Raw genomic sequence first — 22,742 nt, 5'->3', positions numbered from 1 at the left:
GCTTTGTCCCACCATCCAGAATGAGTGGAGTCCCAAAGACTGTTATTATATATTAACAACCACTTGTTATATATTTAACTACCACTTGGGGATTGGCACAGTGCAGGGGGCCCTGAGGAGGACTCTGCTGTGGTACCCCCACCTTAATTTCCCCCACACATGGGATGAAGTTGGGCAAAGGCCTTTGCAGTGGTCAGGACCAGACGGAGGAAGAGACTGCAATGGAGGAACCCAGTGGAGGGCAAGAGGCATGACTGGAAGGCTTCCTAGAGGAAGCATTGGCTCTGCAGCTTTGAAGAACACAGTCTTTCTGGACCTAGTTCTGGGGACGTGGGGATGGCCCAGACCTGGCCTTCAGAGCCTCAAGGATGCTCAAGTCAGGGCCAAGGACACGAAGGCAAGCAAGATCATCCCACTCATCCCTAAAATAAGCCTTTTTGAATTTTGGGGAAACCAGCAGCTGGAGGACGCCACCCCAGACTTGGATCCCTTTATCCAATGCAAAGGGTAGATCACATACCCAAATCAGCAGGGTAGATCAGTAGATCACATCCCCATCCTGACCCAGCAGTGACCCCCCTCCAGGGAGCCAGGACTGCCACTCAGGCTCTTTTGGAGACTGCTTATGAAGTGCCTCAAGGGACTTCCCTAGTAGTCCAGTGGCTAAGACCACGCTCCCAATGCAGGGCTTCCGGGTTCAGTCCCTAGTCTAGGAACTAGATCCTACACGCTGTAAATTAAGAGTTCACATGCTGCAACTGGGACCTGGAGCAGCCAAACAAGTAAATTTTTTTTTTTTAAGTATATGAAAGTGAGAGCTCTCTCCCATGAAAAAAATTTGCAAAGACAAAATCAGAAAAGAACGAAATCTGTGCATTCTATCTGCACTGCCGCTCCTCAAAAGAGTTAGATCTAAAACAGCATCTCCGAATGAGTTGCCGCAGGCCAGCCATTCAAGTGTCTAAGCCTCCTGTCTGCTGACCGAGGGCCTGCGGCAAGGGTGGGGCAGATGTGGGTATTTCCTAGCCTGTGGGCACTCCGAGAGAAATGTTTCAGAGTCCTTAGCCCAGAAGAAGCAGTCTGGCCCATTCCTTCATTCCTGACTGCGCGGGACATGGCCTGTGCTTTGGGGACCTGACAGAGCAGTGCTTGTGCTCAGTCACTAAGTCATCTCCGACTCTAGCGAGCCCATGGACTGCAGCCCGGCAGGCTCCTCTGTCCACGGGATTTCCCAGGCAAGAATACTGGAGTGAGTGACCATTTCCTCCTCCAAGGGGCTCTCCCTGACCCAGGGATCGAACCTGACTCTTAGGTCTCTGGAGGGTTCTTTACCACTAGCGCCATCAGACGTTTAAAGATTTTCATGGCCTGATTTGTGTGCGGTGTCTTTTAGTTGCTTGGGGAGTCCCATCCCAGATGAAATTCAGGATGCTCAGTTAAACTGGCATATCAGATACACAACGAGTGATCCACGAATGATTTTTAAAAAGCATCAGGAGACCCCAAATATGGTGGGGAATATACTTATGCTAAAACAATTATTCTTCTGAAATTCAAGTTTAATTAACCCAGATGTCCTGGATTTTTATTCTCAGGAAGAACAGAGTGAGGGACCAGGTTAGGAGTCGCGAGACCCAGGTGCAGGTGGCCCAGGCGAAGGGCGGGAGCCAGGTGGAGGCAGAGGGGAGAGAAATAGGGGGTCCCGGGGGCAGGTTGGAGAAGTGCCTCTGTGGTTTGGTGATGGATGTGATGTGGGTGGATGAACCTAGAAGACTTGGGCTTTTACCCTGAGTGATGTGGGGGAGCCCCAGGGGAGCAGCTGCGAGGAGAGGAGGGATGTGACATGGGTAAGAGGCTCACAGACCCAACCTGTGGACTCAGCAACCATCTGTCCCCAGGCATGGCCCCAGCCTGGGTCTCTGTCCCATGGCACTGCTGACGTTTGGAGCCGGGTCATTCGCTATGGGCCTCCGTGGTGGCTCAGATGGTAAAGAATCTGCCTGCAAACCTGGGGAGACCCAGGTTTGATCCCTGGGTTGGGAAGATCCTCTGGAGAAGGGAAAGGCAATCCACTCCAGTATTCTTACCTGGAAGATTCCATGGGCAGAGAGCCTGGCGGGCTACAGTTCATGGGATTGCAAAGAGTTGGACACGACTGAGCGACTACACACATCCTCCATGGGGGGCTGTCCTGGGCACTGTGGAGCAGCATCCCTGGCCCCCACCCAATGGATGCCAGGAGCACACGCTGCTCCTTCCAGTCGGGACAACCAATACAACCAGACTTTGCCAATATCCTCTGGAGGGCAGGGTCACTCCCACTGGGGGATCCCTCATCTAGGTAGTGTAAGAGTAAGCAAGGAGATGGGCCTGGGGTGCTAACCGGGGCAAATCCTGGAAGGTTCTGTCAGGCTGGAAGGCTTTGGCCTCTCCTGTCATTTACAGATCTTTCTTGGGATGGGAGAAGTGGATGCCTGCACGGCTGGAGCTTGGTGAGGTTTGGGTCACATGCTGCCCACAGGCAGACTCATCCAAAGGCCATTTGTGCGAGGTGAAGGAAAGATCTACCTTAGAGTCTGATAAAACTTTTAATATTTAGACGTTTGGGCATTTAATTCTGTTGATCTGGGCTCACGGGTAACGCTGCCCTGGTCCGGCAGCCTGCAGCAGTCTGGTTTGAGTCCACGGGGTTGCTGGTGATAATGATGGGCACCTTGGCCTTGACGCTGGTCAGGGTCCAGGGCAGGTGGACGGTGCTGACCAGCTCGTACTGGGTGTTCATGATCTCACTGTCCTGTGAGCCACTACCGCTCACGGACAGCACGGGCGGGAGGTGGAAAGTGCTGACAATCTTGGTGGTGTTGAAGGCCGTGATGTGGGTGTTGGCCTCCTGCCTGAGCAGCTCACTGCTATCCACCCTGGAGCGGCGCTCCGCATTGGGCGTGAAGCCCTCGTAGTGCACGTGGGCATACAGGGCGAAGATGACCGTCTTAATGCACTTGCTGGTCTGGTTGTTGATTTCGGTGGTGAAAATGACCCTCTCCCCCGGCGTGAAGGTATTCTTTTCCATCTGGATCTGCAGGCAGATGGTGCCCTGGCTGCAGCAGTTGTAAGACACCTTCTTCTCAGCCTCCACGAACAGAGGGTTCTAGAAGTGGGAGTGGGGAGGGACAACTGTGAGGAATTGAGGCCACAAGGTCTGTTTGCTCACTTAACAGTCCATCTGGTCTTGAGTCTTTGGGACTCTCCAAAGCCCTTTGAACCCTCCTACACTGATGGTGGAAATGTTAACTGGTGCAGCCACTATGGGAAAACAGGATGGAGGTTCCTTAGAAAACTAAAAATAGAATATGAACTAGCAATCCCACTCCTGGGACTCTAGCCGGACAAAACTCTAATTCAGAAAGATACATGTGTCTCTACGTTCATAGCAACAATGTTTACAACAGCCAAGACATGGAAACAACCTAAATGTCCATGGATCGATGAATGGACAAAGAAGATGTGGAACATATACACAGTGGAATATTACTCAGCCACAAAAAAGGATGAAATAAAGGCCATTTGCAGCGACAAGTACGCAATTAGAGATTACCATACTGAGCAAAGCAAGTCAGAAAGAGGAAGACAAATACCAAGTGATGTCACTTATATGTGGAGTCTAAAATACAGCACAAAAAAAAAAAGAAAAAAAATACAGCACAAGTGAGCCTATCTACAAAGCAGAAAGAGACTCATAGACTGTGGCTGCCAAGCGGGAGGGGGAGGAGTGGATTGGGAGTTTGAGGTTGGTAGATAAAAGCTATTAAATTTAGAGTAGATAAACAACAAGGTCCTAATGTATAGAACGGGCAATATATTCAATATCCTGTGATAAACCATAATGGAAAAGAATATTTAAAGAAAGAATGTATGTATGTGTATGGACTTCCCTGGTGGCTCAGTGGTAAAGAATTCCCCTGCCGATGGAGGGGATAGGGTTTTGATCCCTGGGTCAGGAAGGTCCCCTGGAGAAGGAAATGTCAACCCACTCCAGTATCGTTGCCAGGGAAACAGTCCATGGGGTAGCAAAGAGATGGACACGACTTAATGACTAACCAACAACAGTATGCGTGTATAACTGAGTCACTTTGCTGTACAGCAGAAATTGGCACACAGTTGTAAATCAACTATACTATACTTCAATTTAGAAAAATAAACAATCAAAGCCCTTTTCCATTCTGAGTGACAATGTCCTTGTCTGTAACATAAACCTAAGAAATTCATAAGACCTTGGTTTTATCTCTACATCCATAACTCACTTGCTGTGTGACGTTGAACCAGTGCCTTGACTTCTCTGAACCCTAGTTTTCTGGAAGACAGGGAATGTCTTATAGTCAATAGCCCAAGACCTAGGGCTTACTCAAGTAGTTCAGACTTAAGGAAAAAATATTATGGGCTCTGTATCATGAAAACTGTAGAACTGAAATTATGTAACATGTTTAAATAAAAACTTCAAAATGCTGTCTGTATCAACTGGTTAGCTGCTGGATTGCAAATAAATTCATATATACATTATATTTAATGTGTGGCTTGAGTAACATTTTACTCTTTTTTAGGGCTTCCCTGGTGGCTCAGATGGTAAAGAATCCACCTACAAGAGACCCAGGTTCAATACTTGGGTTGGGAAGATCCCGTGGAGGAGGAAACGGCAACTCACTCCAGTACTCTTGCCTGGAGAATTCTATGGACAGAGGAGCCTGGTGGGCTACAGTTCATGGGGTAGAAAAGAGTGGAACATGACTGAGCAGATGAACACTTTGGGTAACACTTTACTTTTTATGAGTGGATACTACTTAAAAAGATTTGAGGGAATTCCCTGGCAGTCCAATGGCTAGGACTCAGGACTTTTACTGCCAGGGCCCAGGTTCCATCCCTGGTCAGGGAACTAAGATCTTGCAAGCCTTGCAGTGTAACAAAAATTTTTTTTAATTAAAAGTAGGTAAAATTAAAAAGATCTGATGCGATGTGGGGTGTGCTTACAATGAGTTACTCTCCAGTTTTGCTGGCTTCCCGTGTCTTCTTCTAGACGAAATCGATACTTTTACAAATATGTGTGTATGCATGTGTGTTTGTGTGTCTGTGTGGCATTTGTTATTCTCATGCAGATGTTTGCATTGTTTAGAAATACATTTATTTGTGGTTGAATTATACAGTAGTGTTTTACATATTTGAATGCTTTGTATAAATTAATCCTCGTATGTTTTCCAGCAACTTGCCTTCCTAGCCTAACATTCTGTGTTTTGAAAGGCATTCATGTTGGCGGCTGTCATTCTGATTCATTCATTTTCACAACGGCAACGAAGTGTGTTGCAAAATAGCTTATTCACCCATCCCCCCTCCACGATGGACATTTATATTGTTGTTATGTCTTTGATATCATAAAAGAGCTAGAAGGAGCATGGTGAAGACACTTCTTGGGCTTACATACCAGAAAGAGTTGCTCTGTGCTGTGCTTAGCTGCTCACTCGTGTTCGACTCTTGGCAATCCCTTGGACTGCAGCCTGGAAGGCTCCTCTGTCCATGGGATTCTCCAGGCAGGAATACTGGAGTGGGTCGCCATGCCCTCCTCAAGGGGATCTTCCAAAACCAGGGATCGAACTCAGATCTTCCACATTGCAGGTGGATTCTTTACCGTCTGAGCCACCAGGGAAGCCCAAGAATACTTGAGAAGGTAGCCTATCCCTTCTCCAGGGAATCTCCCTGACCCAGGAGTTGAGATGAGATACAGATGGCCAATAGGCACAGGAAAAAATGCTCAATGCTGCTGATCATCAGAAATGCAAATCACAGTCCCAGTCAGATAGCACTTCACACCCGTCAGAATGGCCACCATCAAAAAGTCTACAAATAGCAGACATTGATGGGGATGTGGAGAAAAGGAGCCCTCGTACATTGTTGGTGGGAATGTAAATTGGTGCAGCCACTATAGAGAACAGTATGGAGGTTCCTCAAAAAACTAACAACAGAGCTACCAGATGATCCAGTCACTCCACTCCTGGATATATATCCAGAGAAAACAAAAACTCCCCTGGTGGTGCAATGGTTGAGATTCTATGCTTTCACTGCAGGGGATGCGACTTCGATCCCTGGCCAGGGAACTACGGTATCACACAGCGCATGGTGCAGCTGAAAAAAATGTTGATTGGACCCTCTGAACTGATTTTTTGGTTATTTCTAGTCTACTTATGCTATGCTATCGTTTTGTTTTATATAAAACAAAAATGTTGTAAGCCATCAAATTAATTTTTTTCTGCTACATTCTATCCTATTTTACTTATTTAATACTATTATTTTCCGTCCTACACATTGATTTTATAAAAACAAAGTTTGTTGCAACTCAGCAAATTTTATATTTTCCTACCTCTTCTATTCTGTTCTTTAATTTTAAAAAATAAATGGCAGCCCAACAAATGGATTTTTTCTGACATTTTCTATTCTACTTATTTTATTCTCTGTATTGTTTTCTTTTTAAATATTTTTTTAATTAGAGGACAACTGCTTTACAATATTGTGATGGTTTTTGCCATACATCAACATGAATCGGCATTAGCTGTACATATGTCCCCCTTCTCTTGAACTCTGGTCCCACCTCCTTCCCCCCTCACCCCTCTGGGTTGTCACAGAGCCCTGGCTTTGGGTTCCCTGCCTCATACATTAAACCTCACAACGGCTATTTTCCATATGGTAATGTATTTTGGAAGAGGGTGTTTGCTATGACCAGTGCGTTCTCTTGGCAAAATCTATTAGCCTTTGCCCTGCGCAAGAGTCAGACACGACTGAGTGGCTGAACTGAACTGAACTGAATGTATTTTGTGAGTTGCAAACGTTGTTAATATAAAATAGGAAAATAGTATCCTTTAGTACTGTTTTCAGAAAACAACATTTGCAACCTACAAAGTTGATATTTTTAAAAAAACATTTTTTTATTTTGGGCTTGCCTGCTCTTTCATTTTGTAGAAATATGCCTTGCAACTTGCTAAATGGATTTCATACCCCACTAAAGGATCATGACCGAAGGACCGTGTTCTAGATCCAATACCCTTTGTCTCAGAGACCTTAGGCTGACCCCTGACCCCTTCAGCCTCACCTCCTGCCCTCTGCCTCTGGCCCCTGCCTATCTTCAGACTTCCCATGCTTTTGCTCCTCTTGGAAGGCTAATTGCAGGCCATTTCATTCTAAGCTCCTCTAGTCTTATTCGAAAATTCGTTGCATGCGTTAGGACCCTACAGGTGTGAAAGGACTGGCTGCCCTAACTCAAGACTAAGCCAGCAGTTCTGTCCTGGTCCTGAAGGAGGTGCCAAGAGACATCAGTGGTGGCCAAGGGGAGATTCCCATGCCAGGCCAAGTGGGGTGGCCCAAGAGCCCAGAATTCCAAGAATGTTAGGTTACTAACTCAACATTGATCTTCCGTACCTGGCAGTTTTTCCCGATCTCCCTCTTTCTTTGGCATATGTGAAACTTTGGGAGGATTCTTTCATTCAAGCAGTATGATTTTATCAACTTGGTGCCAAGTTCAAGGAAAACCCACAGCAGTGAAGACCAGTCCAGTCCCTACTCTGATTGGAAAGATGGATATAAACATGGTACACTTTTTTTTTTTAATGGTACATTTTTTAAGTTCTTTTTTTTTTAATGTGGACCATTTTTAGAGGTTTATTGAATTTGTTACAGTATCTCTTCTGTTTTATGTTTGTTTTTTTTTTTTTTCCTGGCTGCAAGACATGTGGGATCTTAGCTTCCCGACCAGGGATCGAACCTGCACCCCCTGCTTTGGAAGGCGAAGTCTCAACCGCCAGACCGCCAGGGAAGTCCTTTAATGGTAGGTTTCTGATTAAGATAAGTTATGAGGCTATGGCAAGGGGCTAAGGTAAAGGGAGACTCCCTCAGACTTGGTTAGGAGAGAGATGTCTTGGGGATAAGTGCTGTACTCAACGGGACTGCTTGTTGCAAGACAATGGGTCATGTCTTTCAAAATTCTAAAGGTACACAGGGTGTAGAAAAATCGAAACCCTTGTACATGGCTGGTGGGAATGTAAAATGAAGCGGCCACTGTGGAAAAGAGTCTGATTGCTCCTCAGAAGGTAAGATGTAGAATTACCATCTGCCCCAGCAATTCCACTCCTAGATGGCTACCTGAGAGAAATGAAAATACATCCACGTAAACACGTGGACACCTATGTTAGCAGCAGCATGGTCCCTAATAGCCAAGACATGGAAACAACCCGATGTCCATCAAGTGATGAAGAGATATATAAAAGGTGGTGCATCCATGCCACAGAAAGACGATTCACCCTTAAAAAGGAAGAAAGCACTGACACACACACTACAATGTGGATGAACTTTTAAAAAGAAATTTAAAAAAATTTTTTTTTTCAGCTGCACCCCATGGCAGTTGGGACTTTAGTTCCCTGACCAGGGATTTAACCCATACCCCCTGCATTGGAAGGTAGAATCGTAACCACTGGACCCCCAGGGAAGTCCCTGGATGAACCTTGAAAACACTATGTTCAAATAAGCCAGATACAAAAAGGCCACATAGTGTCTGATTCCATTTATTAAAACAGGAAGTGTCCAGAACAGACAAATCCCCGGAGACAGAGAGTGAATGTAGTGGTGGCTGAGGGAGGGGAAAGGGAGGTTTGAGGGGAACAGGTAAGGGATGCAAGACTTCTTTGGTTGGTGTTCAGTCTCTCAGTCGTGTCTGACTTTTTGCAACGCCATAGACTGCTGCACACCAGGCTTCCCTGTCCTTCACTATCTTCCAGATCTTGCTCAAACCCATGTCCACTGAGTCGGTGATGCCATCCAACCATCTCAGCCTCTATCGACCCTTTCTCCTCCTGCCTTCAATCTTTCCCAGCATCAGGGTCTTTTCCAAAGAATCAGCTCTTCGCATCAGGTGGCCCAAGTATTGGAGCTTCAGCTTCAACATCAGTCCTTCCAATGAATATTCAGGGTTGGTTTCCTTTAGGATTGACTGGTTTGATCTCCTTGCTGTCCAAGAGACTCTCGAGTCTTCTGCAGCACCACAGTTTGGAAGCATCAGTTCTTCAGCGCTCAGCCTTCTTTTTATGGTGGGGGAGGGGAGGCATTAAAGTGTTCTAACACGGACAGTGGTGATGGCTGTACAATTCTGTGAATGCATGAAAAGCCATGGATTTGGACACTTCAAAGGTAAGAATAATAAGGTATGTGAATTGTATCTCAATCAAGATGTTAAAAAAAAGTGGAAGATAAATTTTGCTTCCCTCCCCCCCCCGACCCCCGCCGCCTCCCCTCCCAGGAGGCAGCCAGCAGCGGTCTGTTGCCAGTTTCTCTGGTCTCTGGAAAGAGACAGTTTGTTACACCTGCAAGGAAGTTCTGTGCATTTCTTATTTTTACCACCAACGGTGCAGGTTAGACACGCTGTTCTGAACTTTGCTTTCTGTGTCCAGCCCAGTAAGGAGGAGGTGCTGATACCGAGAGCTGCCTCATTCTTTTGTCTCTGGCTGTGTCTTGCTCTCTCTCTCTCTTTGCTCTATCTATAGAGTTGACCTTTGACAGTGAACTGTTACTTTAATTCCCTTTGCAACAAACATTTAAGTGGTTACCAGTTGCTGGCCTCCCAGGCAATGCATGGAAAGGTCTATCACACAAATGAAATGACAGTGGTAGGAGAATTTTCTAGAAGGGAAATGAAATGGCTGGGGCAAAGTGCGTGTTCCTTTTTCGTTTGGATAGATATGGCTAAATTGCCTTCTGTGGGGGTTGTGGCAGTTCGTCCGGCCATCATCGAAGCAGGTGACTGAAGATGTAGTTTCCGAGAAGGATCTAAAGGAGGAAGGGGAGGGGTTGGAAGGTCCTATCGCAGGGTTTGGGGCAGCGGGCACACAACATGCAAAGGACCTGGGGCAGGAAGGTGTTGGAGGAACAGCGAGGAGGCCCACGTGGCTGGAGCAGAGTGAGAGGGGGAGAGAGGGAGGACGGGGAGGGCCGGGAGAGGACGGGGCAGGTCGTGCAGGGCCTTGTGAGCCAGGGGGAGGTCATGGGCTCTTACTCCGAGGGAGGTGGGAGCCCTGGAAGACAGAGGAGGGTCATCACCTGGTTCCTTTCAGCTGGTCTGAGAAGGACAGACTGTGGGGGTCAGGTCTCTGCCCCTGCTTGGACCAGAGTAGTAGTAGCCTCTGCCCTGGTCCACCAGCTCCTGCCCTCACCCTGCCCTCTCCAATCCGATTAAAACAGTAAGAAATGCAAAAAAAAGCAAAATGGCTGTCTGGGGAGGCCTTACAAATAGCTGTGAAAAGAAGAGAAGCAAAAAGCAAAGGAGAAAAGGAATGAAATAAGCATCTGAATGCGGAGTCCAAAGAATAGCAAGAAGAGATAAGAAAGCCTTCCTCAGCGATCAGTGCAAAGAAATAGAGGAAAACGACAGAATGGGAAAGACTAGAGATCTCTTCAAGAAAATTAGAGACACCAAAGGAACATCTCATGCAAAGATAGGCTCGATAAAGCACAGAAATGGTATGGACCTAACAGAGGGAGAAGATATTAAGAAGAGGTGGCAAGAATACACAGAAGAACTGTACAAAAAAGATCTTCATGACCAAGATAATCACGATGGTGTGATCACTCACCTAGAGCCAGACATCCTGGAATGTGAAGTCAAGTGGGCCTTAGAAAGCATCACTATGAACAAAGCTAGTGGAGGTGATGGAATTCCAGTTGAGCTATTCCAAATCCTGAAAGATGATGCTGTGAAAGTGCTGCACTCAATATGCCAGCAAATTTGGAAAACTCAGCTGTGGCACAGGACTGGAAAAGGTCAGTTTCCATTCCAATCCCAAAGAAAGGCAATGCCAAAGAATGCTCAAACTACCACACAATTGCACTCATCTCACACGCTAGTAAAGTAATGCTCAAAATTCTCAAGCCAGTCTTCAGCAATATGTGAACTGCGAACTTACAGATGTTCAAGCTGGTTTTAGAAAAGGCAGAGGAACCAGAGATCAAATTGCCAACATCAGGTGGATCATCGAAAAAGCAAGAGAGTTCCAGAAAAACATCTATTTCTGCTTTATTGACTATGCCAAAGCCTTTGACTGTGTGGATCACAATCAACTGTGGAAAATTCTGGAAGAGATGGGAATACCAGACCACCTGACCTGCCTCTTGACAAACCTATATGCAGGTCAGGAAGCAACAGTTAGAACTGGACATGGAACAACAGACTGATTCCAAATAGGGAAAGGAGTACGTCAAGGCTGTATATTGTCACCCTGCTTATTTAACTTATATGCAGAGTATGTCATGAGAAATGCTGGGCTGGAAGAAGCACAAGCTGTAATCAAGATTGCTGGAAGAAATATCAATAACCTCAGATATGCAGATGACACCACTCTTATGGCAGAAAGTGAAGAGGAACTAAAAAGCCTCTCAATGAAAGTGAAAGAGGAGAGTGAAAAAGTTGGCTTAAAGCTCAACATTCAGAAAACGAAGATCATGGCATCCGGTCCCATCACTTCATGGCAAATAGATAGGGAAACAGTGTCAGACTTTATTTTTGTGGGCTCCAAAATCACTGTAAATGGTGATTGCAGCCATGAAATTAAAAGATGCTTACTCCTTGGAAGGAAAGTTATGACCAACCTAGATAGCATATTAAAAAGCAGAGACATTACTTTGCCAACGAAGGTCCATCATAGTCAAGGCTATGATTTTTCCTGTGGTCATGTATGGATGTGAGAGTTGGACTGTGAAGAAGGCTGAGCGCCGAAGAATTGATGGTTTTGAACTGTGGTGTTGGAGAAGACTCCTGAGAGTCCCTTGGACTGCAAGGAGATCCAACCAGTCCATTCTGAAGGAGATCAGCCCTGGGATTTCTTTGGAAGGAATGATGCTAAAGCTGAAACTCCAGTACTTTGGCCACCTCATGCGAAGAGTTGACTCATTGGAAAAGACCCTGATGCTGGGAGGGATTGGGGGCAGGAGGAGAAGGGGACGACAGAGGATGAGATGGCTGGATGGCATCACTGACTTGATGGACATGAGTTTGAGTGAACTCCGGGAGTTGGTGATGGACAGGGAGGCCTGGCATGCTGCAATTCATGGGGTCGCAAAGAGTCGGACACGACTGAGTGACTGAACTGAACTGAGTAGTTGAAAAAACACAATATTTTCATAGTCTCAAAATGTATCTGCAATAACTCCCTTTGTTGCTGTAGTAGCGATTTGGGCTCTTCCCATGCACCAGGAGTCCTCTATGTGTACTCATCGTGCTGGGTGCTTCATGACCCTCACGATCAAGGAAAGTGTTGTTTTCATTATACCCATCATACAGATCAGGATAATCGAGGTTCTAGGAGGTGCTGTTAATTGCCCAAGGGCATTTGCTAATGAAGCATCCAGCAGCAGAGACCTCAATCCAGGTCTGGCCCCACACCAGCATTTTGCTCCAATTTCTCTTTTGTGCACCCTGCACTCTAGATTAGCTCTCAAGGGAGGGCCAGAGTCTGGTCAAGGTCACCCAGAAAGCAGGTGGCCAAACTGGCCTTGAGCTCAGATCTGCTCACCTCTGATCCACCCCTCTAAGCATCTACCTGCCCTGGAATCCTCCTCCTCTGAGGTTGGCCAGAGTAGAGATGATTGCCTACTACACAGGTAAGACTACACCTGGGACTTCTCTGGTGGGCCAGTGGTTAAGACTCTGTGCTTCCAATGCAGGGGGCTGGGGTTCAATCCCTGGTTGGGGAACTAAGATCCCACCAAGATACCTCAAGTTCAGAAAAAAACAAAACATAAAACAGAAACAGTATTATAACAAATTCAATAAAGAATTTTTAAATGGTCTACATAAAAAAAAAATCTTAAAAATAAAAGGACCGATGGGGCATAAATATTTTGAGGCTTCCCTGGACACCAGTGCCGAGCACCATTCCAGGCCCTGAAGCTGCAGGAAGTTCACTGGCTGCTCCTCCTGAGACCTAGGGGACAGGCACCCTCTCTGTGTCCAAGTGACAGATGAGGAAATAGCACAGAGAGGCCACATCACTTGCAGAGGGTTACACAGGAGGTAGGTGGGGACACTGGGATTTTAACTTAGACCTTGAGAGCTAAAATGCCGGCACTCTCAGCCATCATGCTCTGATGACAAAGGAGCCCCCAGGGAGGTGAAATGACTTTGGCCAACGGAACTCCACCCTCCTTCACTTCCGCCTCTGCACCTGGCCTCTGGAAGCCATACAGAAAACTCCTCGGCTCAGGTGACCTTCCTTCCCTGGTTGGAGGGCACCCCTTGTGTTCCTTGGTGGGGAGAGGGTACCATATCCATTATCCGTTCCCAGAGAGTCACTGAGCACCTGGGACAGTCAGTCAGGGGGTCAGAGCGGGGCATCTGCTCACTCTTGACCTACCTACCCTGGGGTCAAGGACATTCAGGGGCCAGGTCGTTCTCTGTGAGGGGCACTGTGGGGTGTTGAGCAGCTTCCCTGGCCCCCACCCCCTTGATGGCACTCATCCCCCTCCCCAGTTGCAATAACCACACATGTCATCAGACATCATTGCTCAGTGTCCCCTGCAGCAACAGAATCACCTCGGTTGAGAGCCACTGGCTTAGTCCTGCCCTGGTTTCTGATTCCCCTTTCTGCAAAACTCCTGAGCTGGAGGAATGGGCAACACCTTCCCTTCTTTTTCCGGGTTAGGGCCTTCCCTATCTCCTGGCTGCTCCTGCCCCATCCCCTACCTCTGGGGAACTTTGAGGCCAAGCCCTACCCCTGCTCCCCCTTGCTCCCCTCTTACCTGCAATGATTTTTCTGAGTGGAAAATCGAGGAAGTGCCTTGAACCATCAAGTATATTTTCTTCTTGGCTAGAATGTGCTCCCGACCCATGCAGGAGGCCTGCACGAAGTAAAAGATGTTGCCGATTTTGCTGGTGAAGGTGGAAGGGAGCCTGGGAGGTAAGTTGAAATGGAAATCAAAGGTGTGGCTGCCTGCACTTAACCAATTATCTGAAAGCAAAACACACCAATGCCATCAGAAGGTTCTAGAATCTCCCCCCCACCCTTCTCTTTATTGTTTTGGCAGTTAGCTTTTTCTGGATCTGGCCTCTCTGTCCCTGAGCTAGCTCTTGAGTTTTAGGGATCGAAAAAGCCACGGCTCATAAATATTAGACCTAAGTTGGGCTGGAGATGGAAGCTCTGGGTGAGTGGTGGTCACCCCAAACTACCCACTGGGACTTGCTCACCACTGCTCTGGGCCTGGGAAACTGGAGGTCTGGCCTGCAGGTTCAATCACACATTTATTCAACAAACACATCTTGGGGCCCGAGGCAGGCAAATGTCCCTGCCCTGGCAGAGGCTGGCCTTCACTGCACAGCATACAGCAGATTGACTGAGTGATGATGGTGGACCAGGGAGGGACTCATACCGCCCTCTCATCTCTGTGACCTCCCTGGTTTATTTTTTCTTACATTTCCCCCAAACCCTCTTATGAGGGTGTCTTCCCAGTCTGACGGCAACCCCAGGGATGCCAGGGACCTTTTCTGTTTTCTTTGCTGCTGCATCCCTGGTACCTGGCATGGTTGTTGTGCACAGTAGGTGCTTAATACATGTTTGTTTGTGGAGTAAATGAATTGAGGCTGATGCTCCTGAGGGGAAACGATGCTTCCCTTGGAAATGGAGAAGGGTGTTACCCGATGCTATGGGGGTTGAGGAGCTGAAGAACTGTTTTGGTTGAAAGAACTAACAGCTATTCAGCACTTACTATATAACCCCTGCTATTCTGAGCCTGAGACATGCCATTAAATCATCAAGTCCTCAACACAATCTCAGGAGGCAGGACTTCTTTCTGTTCCCGTTTTCCAGGTGGGTTAACTGAGACAGAGAGAGGCAGCCTGATTGTTGAGTATTAAGGTCCAGCGGTATCTGGATGGGTTTCCCTGGTGGCTCAGATGGTAAAGAATCTGCCTGTAATGCGGGAGACCTGGTTTCGATCCCTGGGTCAGGAAGTCCCTGGAGAAGGGAATGGCTACCCACTCCAGTATTCTTGCCTTGGAAATCCCATGGACAGAGGAGCCTAGTGGGCTAAAGTCCATGGGATCACAAAGAGTTGGACAAGACTGAGCAACTAATGCACAAACAATATCTGGGTATCTGCAAGTCAGGGACCCCTTCCATCACTAGATCTGAGCTCCATAGTCTTTTGGTGACCTTCCCCAGCTACCCTATCTAAATTTTTTTTTTTAAATCTGAAATGAAACTTTGTTCAACCAAGCATTTGCCAAGCGTTCTGATTGACCGTGGACTACCCAGAAACACTCATTTTGGAAAGGACCTATAGTTCCCTGGCAGCCCAGGCTCCCTGAAGTCTGTCCAGACTTTAGATCTGAATCTGGCAGAGCTGGGGGCTCATCAGTGCTTCCCTCGAGGATCTCTCCTAATCCTCTCCCTCCTTTCTCTTTTCCTGTGATCACAGGAGCCGGGCCTCTGCCCATTTCTCATATCCCTGGGGGTTTGTTGATTGACTGACAGATGTGTTTATCTTCCAGACCCTTGTTCCTATTCTGGCTAACGTTGGCAGTCATACCAGTCCTTACCCTCCACTGGGAATGTCTTTGTCTTGTGCACGTAGTCAGCCTTGTTGTTGCAAATAACTTCTCGGCTATAATCGCGGGATGCCCCAGTTTCTTCATTCCACTCCACGTAACCTCTTCCCACGAGCTCCACCTTCACGATGGGGTCCACCAGGGTGCTGTTCAGAGTTAGGACCACCTGTCCTTCGATGATGCAGCCGGCCAGGTAGACTGCATCCTTGGGCAGCACTAATTCGATCGACTTCACCACAGACATGGGGGGTTGGGGTGACGGAGAAACATCCTTTCCCCTCCCCCATGTCACAGAGATCCTCGGCCGCAGTGAGGTCATCTGTCTGTGACATCAGCCAGCCAGGGTTCCGGGAAGGGGTTCCTAGTGGCCAGGATTGGTGGGGGCAAAGTTGTTGGGGGTGGGTGGCAGTTTGGGAATCCCAAATGCCTCACTGGCTGATGAAATGGTAGCTTGACCTCTTTTTTTCTAGGAAATAACAAACAAACAAGAAAACCACAAGATAGCAATATTCCTGGCAGACAGGGAGCACCTGTCATCTTGCCAGATGTCTGGGGCCTGGGTGGGAAGAATTCTCCCAGGCTCTCTGGTGAGACATGCATCATAAGCTTCATTTACAGGTGGAGAGGGGATGAGCCCAGGGGTATCTTCTGCCCCATCGGATGGCCCCCAGATGTGGCTTGTGCACCCTCCTCAGGGTTCACACATGGATGCTGGGTCCTATGAAGATAATCATTTTCACTTTTTTTTTTTGGCTACACTGTGCAGCTTGTGGGATCTTAGTTCCCTGGCCAGGGATTGAACCTGTGAGCTCAGCAGTGACAGTGTGGAGTCTTAACCACTGGACTGCCAGGAAAGTCCCAATCATTTTCTCTTTAATAGCTCTCTATTTCTATTAATGTGTATTAGAAGGAAGATGATAGCGACAGCTAGGACATGGGATTTGCTGTGTCTTGGAGATGCTCAGAACGCTGTGGGCTCCACGTGATCATGGATACCATCACAAAGCACCATCTCCCCGCACAACTGATGGCTGTCTTTCCTCCTGCTTCTCCACTGCACAAGAAGTCCCTATAGGGTGGGACTTGGTTTGCTGGACCCAGGGCCTGGTGCAGACAAGGGAGGGCAATTAAAGTCTGTTCAATGACTTAATGATTGTCAAGTGCATATCAATTTGTAAAAGGGAAACTGAAGCCATTTGCACCCGCATGGTGCCTGATCTGCACGTGGACCTGTGTCTAAGTAGGAGGGACAGCAATTAGAAGAAGCTTTAGGAAGTGTCTGTTCTCCAGGCTCTGGCAGGCCTCATGACTATGTCATATCTTGCTGTATTTGATGTGATGTCTTTTGCAGACATCAACATTTTGCTTTTCCAACTGGTTGGTAAGCTTCTTTTAAAGATGCTTGGCATAGTTTCTTGTTCATGGTTGTTAATTAACCCAAGCAACCCCTCTGACTTTCTTGAAATGAGTAGAGAGATTGGGTGGGGCCCCTCATCACCACTGCTCAAGGTCTTTTCTGCAGGGAAAACCAGACACCTCTTTCTGTGTTGCTTAACTTCAGATATCCAAGGAGGCTGGACTGTGTGCCCTGCACCAAATGTACACAAGAAATATAGGGTCTATTTCTTTTTCAGCCATGCTGAATTTTGACAACAGCAGGCACAAAGAGAGGCTATGCTCTTGCCAGGAATGGGCTGGGTTCTGTCAGAGATGTTGTCAGTATGGAAGACCTCATATGCCACACAAGGTTGGGGAGGCCTGGCTACCTGCTCACGTCTGCAACATGGTTGCCACATAGCTGAAGGCTTAGTTCCGATAAACGCGATCAGTTATGTTGGTGAAGTCCTGAAGGTGAGGGAAAATTAATAGGAGCATCTCGACTTTGTGATTGGAGTGTATTCCTATGGCTGCTGTAACAAATGTCCACAAATTCCATGCTTTCAAACAAGACAACTGAGTTCTCTTACAGTTCTGGAGGTCCGAAGCGTGAAATGGAGCTAAAGTCAAGGCGTTGGCAGGATTACGTTCTAGAATTCTAGGAAAGAATTTGTCCCTTGTCGTTTCCAGTTTCTAGAGGTTTCCCATATCCTTCGCCTTTTGCTTTCATCATTCCATCCTCTATTTCCATTCTCACTTCTCTGACTTGATCCTCTCGCCACTCTTTTTCATTTACTAGGACCCTAGGACACTAGGCCAGCCCAAATAATCTGGGATAATCTCCCCATCTGACAATCTTTAGTTTAATCCCATCTGCCAAGTCCCTTTTGCCATGGAAGGTATGATATTCACAGACCCCAGGGATTAAGATGTGGACGTCTTTGGGGGCCATTCATCTGTCTACCGCTGGGACAAATAAAAGCAGAAACACCAGAGCCAAGATAGAAGGAACTCTATGTGTGGCCAGAGAAACCTTGTGAAGACACACATTGGAGCTCATCTGTTTCCAGCTCACAGCCCTCCCACTCTATCCACCGCTCTCCAGAGAAAGACCAAAGTCCTCCTGGTGGCCTGTGAGGTCTTACATGACACCCCTGTGACCTCATCCGCCCTCCCTTTCACTGCATCTGCCCGGCTCTCTGTCCATCTCTAAGCCTTTTCCGGCCTCTGCATTTGCTCTTTCCGCCTCGATCCCTCTGTCCTCGGTTTCTCATCTCAGATCTCAGCTCAAATGTCATCTGCCCAGAGAGGCCCACCTCTCCACCTCAACCAGAGTGCCTCCTCTCCCCGCCCTCCCACATGGCTGCTGGTCACTCTCCAGTTCTTGTCCTGTCTTCATGGCACGTGTGGTATCTGAAATGATTTGCTTTATTGATTCATTTCTTGCTGGTCTCCCCAGATAAGAATTTAACCTCTCGGAGACCACCAACAGGGTGGGCCTTGCCCACTTTTGGGCCCCCAGCTCTGAACACCCTGTTCAGGCATTTTGTAGGTGCCCAGAGTGGGTCACTGTGTGCCCGCCAGGACTGGTCAGAGCAGAGCAGGCAGGGCGGAGGGGGGAGGGCAGCCCTGCCCGCCTGGACAGCCAGGAGAAGGCGGGAAAACGAGGCGGGAAAAACCAGCAAACAAGCCCTGCGGGTGGGTAGGGTGGGGAGCGCTGGAGGGCCCTGGCGCAAGGAAACCGAGCTGGGGCGATCAGGCCTGTCATCGGGGTGCAGGTCTCCTGGGGGGATACCCCCAAATTCTCCTGCATAATTTAGACACCGATTCCGGTCTTCCTGCCCAACTGGTCAGTGAATGCCTGGTAAGAGGGGCTGAAGGAACAGACTTAGGAGGTCAGGGGTGTCTACCCTGGGGGTGATCCTTAGGTCTCATGGAGAGCACCCATGATGAGGGGGCCCAGGTCCCGCCACCGGCCCCGTTGCACGCTGGGCGAGCCCAGCAGAGCGCGCAGGGCTGGGCGGGGCCGTGGCCCGCTGGGCAGAGGTGGGGGGGTGGACAGAGGCGGGGGCGCCCCCCACCCCCTTTCTCGCTTCCCGCCACTGAGGCGGCCAATCACCAGGCAGGCGCCCGCCCCCGGCGCGGCCTCCTGTGGCCCCGCAACTCCCAAACGCCAAGTTTTCGCGGGAAAAAAATCAGAGCAGCTGGCAGCGCAGCGGGCAGTGGTGGCCGTCCGGGCGCTCGGGATCGCACGCACGTCTGCGCAGGGTCCTGGCCACACACGCGGCTCCTCTGCCATCCTCAGAAGGGCCAGCGCGCAAGCAGGCGAGTGGATCGTGAGCGGTCAGGCCGTTTGGGGTGCCAGCCCGGGCCAGGGCGCGGACGGGGGGAGGCGGGCCGGACTCGGCGCACCGGGCGCCTTGACTTTGCAAAACTTTCCGGGACGCTCTGCCAGCACGGGAGTACATTTCCCCCGCGCCAGGGCTACCCTACACGCGGTCTCCGGCTTTGCCCCCCACCCTGCCGGCCCTTAGAAGTCGCCCCGGAAGCCCAGGCTGTGGCAGGGGCTAGCGGAACATCCCAGGCGCCCCGCGGGGGTCGCGCCGGCTCGGTGGGGGAGGGCCCGGTGAGCCGCGGGGGAGGATGTCAGGCTCCGCGCCTGCGCGCGGGGCGCCCCGCGATTCAATTGTCGCGCCCGAGCCCGATTTCGCGCGCCCTTAGTTCCCCGGGCGCATCTGGGCCAATGAGGAGCGAGCGGGGCGGGGCGGCCGACCGTGGTGGAGCCAATCAGTGAGGCGGCTCAAGTGAAGGGGGCGGGACCTGGCGCGCGGGCCCTTTGGCCGTCCCGGCGGTGGGGGTGGGCGTGGGCTCGCTGGCGTGGCCCGCGCGGGCGAGCGAGAGAACAAGAGGGGCTACGGGGCCGTGCGTCTGGGTCCGGGAAACGCAGGCTGGAGCTCCGGGCGGCCGTGGGGCAGAAGTGAGTAGCGCTGCCCACGCAGGGGTGGCCGGGACGGGGCGGCCGGTTGCCATGGCCACAGCAGGGACCGCCGCGTCGCGCAAGCGCGCGCGCGCGGGGGTGGGGTGCGGTGGGGGTCCGCGGGCACCCGGAGTCCCGAGCTCCCGGGTCTCGAGTGGGTTCCTTCCCCTTCGGTCCTACTTAGTTGAGTTCCCTGGGACTTCGTAAGTTCCAACCCGAGCGGGACTTTTGGGTTTCCCTCTCGCGTCAGTGTTCATCCAGGGAATGAATGAATGAATGAATGAATGAACGAACAAACTCGGCCCGTTTGACTGTGTGCCCCTTTTCCTCTGAATCCTGGTGTTTTTTTTTCCCTCCTGTGAAAGGCAGGGTTCGTTGACTGAGTAGCCCAAGGTGCCTTTTACTCTCCCCTAATTTCCCGTCCCTCCTCAATCCTCCACCAGTGCAACTCATTAATGCATTATCTCTTAATTCAGGGCCTGGGGCCTGGGCCAGCTGTGGCACGCTATAGGGAATAAGGGGCTGGGAGGGCATTCCAAGAGTTACCTGGTGTCCACAGTCTGGACAATAGCAAAGATGACCCGAATATGGCATGGCCATGGTGGTGGTATTGACGGCAGAACTGACCAGGGGTCTCGCTCCCTTATCCTCGCAGCACCAGCAGGCACCATGTGGATCCAGGTTCGCACCATGGATGGGAAGGTAGCCCACACCGTGGACTCCTTGTCCAGGCTGACCAAGGTGGAGGAGCTGAGAAAGAAGATCCAGGAGCTATTCCACGTGGAGCCAGGCCTGCAGAGGCTTTTCTACCGGGGCAAGCAGGTAAACTCGCTCTGCAGGCTGCCCGCCTGCCTGCCCACCACCTTTGTTCTTGCCTCATCCAGGCAGGGCACACACACTCTTCCCCCCCCACCCCGCCCCCCGCCCCCACCTCGTCCGGTCTGCTTCTCCACAGAAACCTCCAGTGCCTGAGCGAGGAACAAAGGCTCGACTCCTAGACTGACACTCCAGGCGGGCAGCCGGGCACTCGAATCTGTTTCGTTTGGAGGTCTTTTAAATTCCCAGCCCTCCCCTTTGTGGACGCTCCCCTCAAAATAATTTAGAAAAAAGAGGTTGGAGGTGGCCGTTGGAGGGCTGATGAATTTCAAGGAAGAGCCTGGAATCAATACTCAGACACCGGAAAGGAAGAGACCAGATTTTTCTTTGAAACACACACCAAAGGTCTATGGTCAGTCAGCACCTTACTATTTTCCGACCCCCATGGGGTTTTCTAGAAATTGGGATCAGCTTATTCAGAGTCAGAGACGGTGCTTGTTAATCAGGAATTTCCGCCACTCCTGGGCCTCCTCTCTGGCGGAGGCGGTGGGGCTGCCCCTGAACGGGGTTTGTGCTTTGCGTGGGCTCAGCTGGCCCTGTTTCCTTTCTTCGAGATTCCCCACCACAGCTCCCGTAGCCCTTGAAAATGCCCCCCACCCCTTGGCTTTATCAGCTGCCCACTTTGGAGACGCTTTCTCCAGTGACACCCCTGGGAGTTTTCATTCTTGTTGGTGTCTTCAGAGGGGACGGTAGGCCAGGCTGTATTCAGGTGTCGCTGAGTGGGAGAAGATGGTCCCACGGAAAGTGTCCTTCCTGTCTGCTGGGGCCACCCTGGAAGGCGAGTGGCCTGTAGGGACCTCGGCGACCTCGGTATAGAGACTACCCAGGATTAAAAGTGTTCCTTTGGGCTCTGACTTTGTTGTTGTCAGGTCTTAAACTGGGTGCTGCCGCCATCTGCTGTCTAAATTGAAAAATAGATGCTGTCCGCCTGGCCAGGAGTTTTTTTTTTTTTTTTTTTAGGGGTTGGGAGGATCCTGCCTGCCTCCTGGAAATGAGACCTGATGATTAATTTCTTGGGCTCAAGGCACCCTCTGAGACCTCTCGCCTCCTTCCTGTGGGAGATATGAGGACTTGAATGTCTTAACAATCTGAGTTAACGCGCCCCGCCTGGGAAAGGGAAGCTGGGGAACTCACTCACTGTGGTCACGTGCGCTGTGCGGCTGGAGAAAAGGCAGGGCTGGGAGTGGCGCTCCCCTGGGATGCAGTCTGGGGAGCGGAGCCTCTTTCCTGCCTCCTCCAACAGAGGCTCATTTTTGGGGACGTCCATACTGATTTCAGTTTGCCCCCCAGTCTTTGTGTTCAGCAAAGGTCCTTCTGCTGAATTTCTGAAGACATCCCATGGGCACAGGCTATACAGTTCGTGGCATCATGCAAAGGCAGATTGGATCGAATCCTTATATTCAAGGCAGTGACTATTTCTGAATGCCTGCTGTGAGCTTGGGCGCCATGCACTTTAATTTTTACGTTCAAAAACATGCAGAGAAGTCGAAAGAGCCATGAACGCCTGAACACCTACCCGTGGCTTTTGTCACCGACATCACACAGCTGTCTCTGCCTCTGTCCGTCCACCAGCCCATCTTATTTTGGGAGATGCATTGCAGAGAAAGTTCCAGTTCACGTCACCAGTAGACCCTCCAGCTGGCCAGTCCTTAACTAGAGTACAGTGTGTGTTTGTAGCTCCTGTTTCTTCTGAGGACATTTGCATACAGTGAGAAACACATCCCAAGCAGATGGTTTGGCCTGTTGAGAAATGCGTACATTGGTGTAACCAAACCCCTCTCTTCCTGCATGGGCAAACATGGCAGCTGATCCATACCAAAGTCTTGGCATTGCCTGTGTGAGTTGTAAAGCCTGATGATAAGCAGTGTGCCTTTAATCCTTAGGTTTGTTTGT

General features: G+C 49.7%; 2 protein-coding genes across 6 annotated transcripts in view; one reads left to right on the top strand and one right to left on the bottom strand.

The window, feature by feature from the left end:
- Positions 1-2,569: 2,569 nt before the first annotated feature.
- On the bottom strand, positions 2,570-20,655 carry ARRDC5 (arrestin domain containing 5). 2 transcript variants are annotated; one of them, XM_019964411.2, is made up of 4 exons: positions 20,520-20,655; positions 15,611-16,085; positions 13,816-14,024; positions 2,570-3,148 (listed from the first exon to the last, which is right to left on the bottom strand). In XM_019964411.2, the coding sequence occupies exons 2-4, from the start codon at positions 15,936-15,938 to the stop codon at positions 2,612-2,614; spliced, it is 1,074 nt and encodes a 357-aa protein (XP_019819970.2). In that variant the 5' UTR covers positions 15,939-16,085; positions 20,520-20,655; the 3' UTR covers positions 2,570-2,611. The 2 variants fall into 2 exon arrangements, with proteins under 2 accessions (XP_019819970.2, XP_070649156.1); XM_070793055.1 differs by lacking the exon at positions 20,520-20,655 and adding an exon at positions 17,587-19,043.
- UHRF1 (ubiquitin like with PHD and ring finger domains 1) overlaps positions 19,203-22,742 on the top strand; it is a 33,753-nt gene continuing 30,213 nt past the window's right edge. The window contains exons 1-2 of one of the 4 annotated variants that reach the window (XM_070793052.1): positions 19,203-19,321; positions 20,629-20,795. In XM_070793052.1, the coding sequence (XP_070649153.1) occupies positions 20,643-20,795 (153 nt within the window). In that variant the 5' untranslated portion in view covers positions 19,203-19,321; positions 20,629-20,642. Of the gene's footprint in view, positions 19,322-19,869; positions 19,974-20,110; positions 20,177-20,549; positions 20,796-22,742 lie in introns of those variants that run through there. The other 3 variants (XM_070793051.1, XM_070793053.1, XM_070793050.1) reach the window with 3 other exon arrangements.

This window comes from Bos indicus, chromosome 7 (assembly GCF_029378745.1).
Source record: "Bos indicus isolate NIAB-ARS_2022 breed Sahiwal x Tharparkar chromosome 7, NIAB-ARS_B.indTharparkar_mat_pri_1.0, whole genome shotgun sequence".
Lineage (NCBI taxonomy): Eukaryota > Metazoa > Chordata > Mammalia > Artiodactyla > Bovidae > Bos > Bos indicus.
Note: the sequence above shows the minus strand (reverse complement) of the source record. Positions and strands in the feature narration are given on the sequence as shown.

What these genes read in the sequence shown, in the direction of transcription:
- ARRDC5 (XM_019964411.2), bottom strand. Translation starts at nt 15,938, where the DNA reads ATGACCTCACTGCGGCCGAGGATCTCTGTGACATGGGGGAGGGGAAAG. An exon ending in AAAGACATTCCCAGTGGAGG is followed by an intron (nt 14,025 to 15,610) that starts GTAAGGACTGGT and finishes TTTTGCTTTCAG; the next exon opens with ATAATTGGTTAAGTGCAGGC. An exon ending in ACTCAGAAAAATCATTGCAG is followed by an intron (nt 3,149 to 13,815) that starts GTAAGAGGGGAG and finishes TCCCACTTCTAG; the next exon opens with AACCCTCTGTTCGTGGAGGC.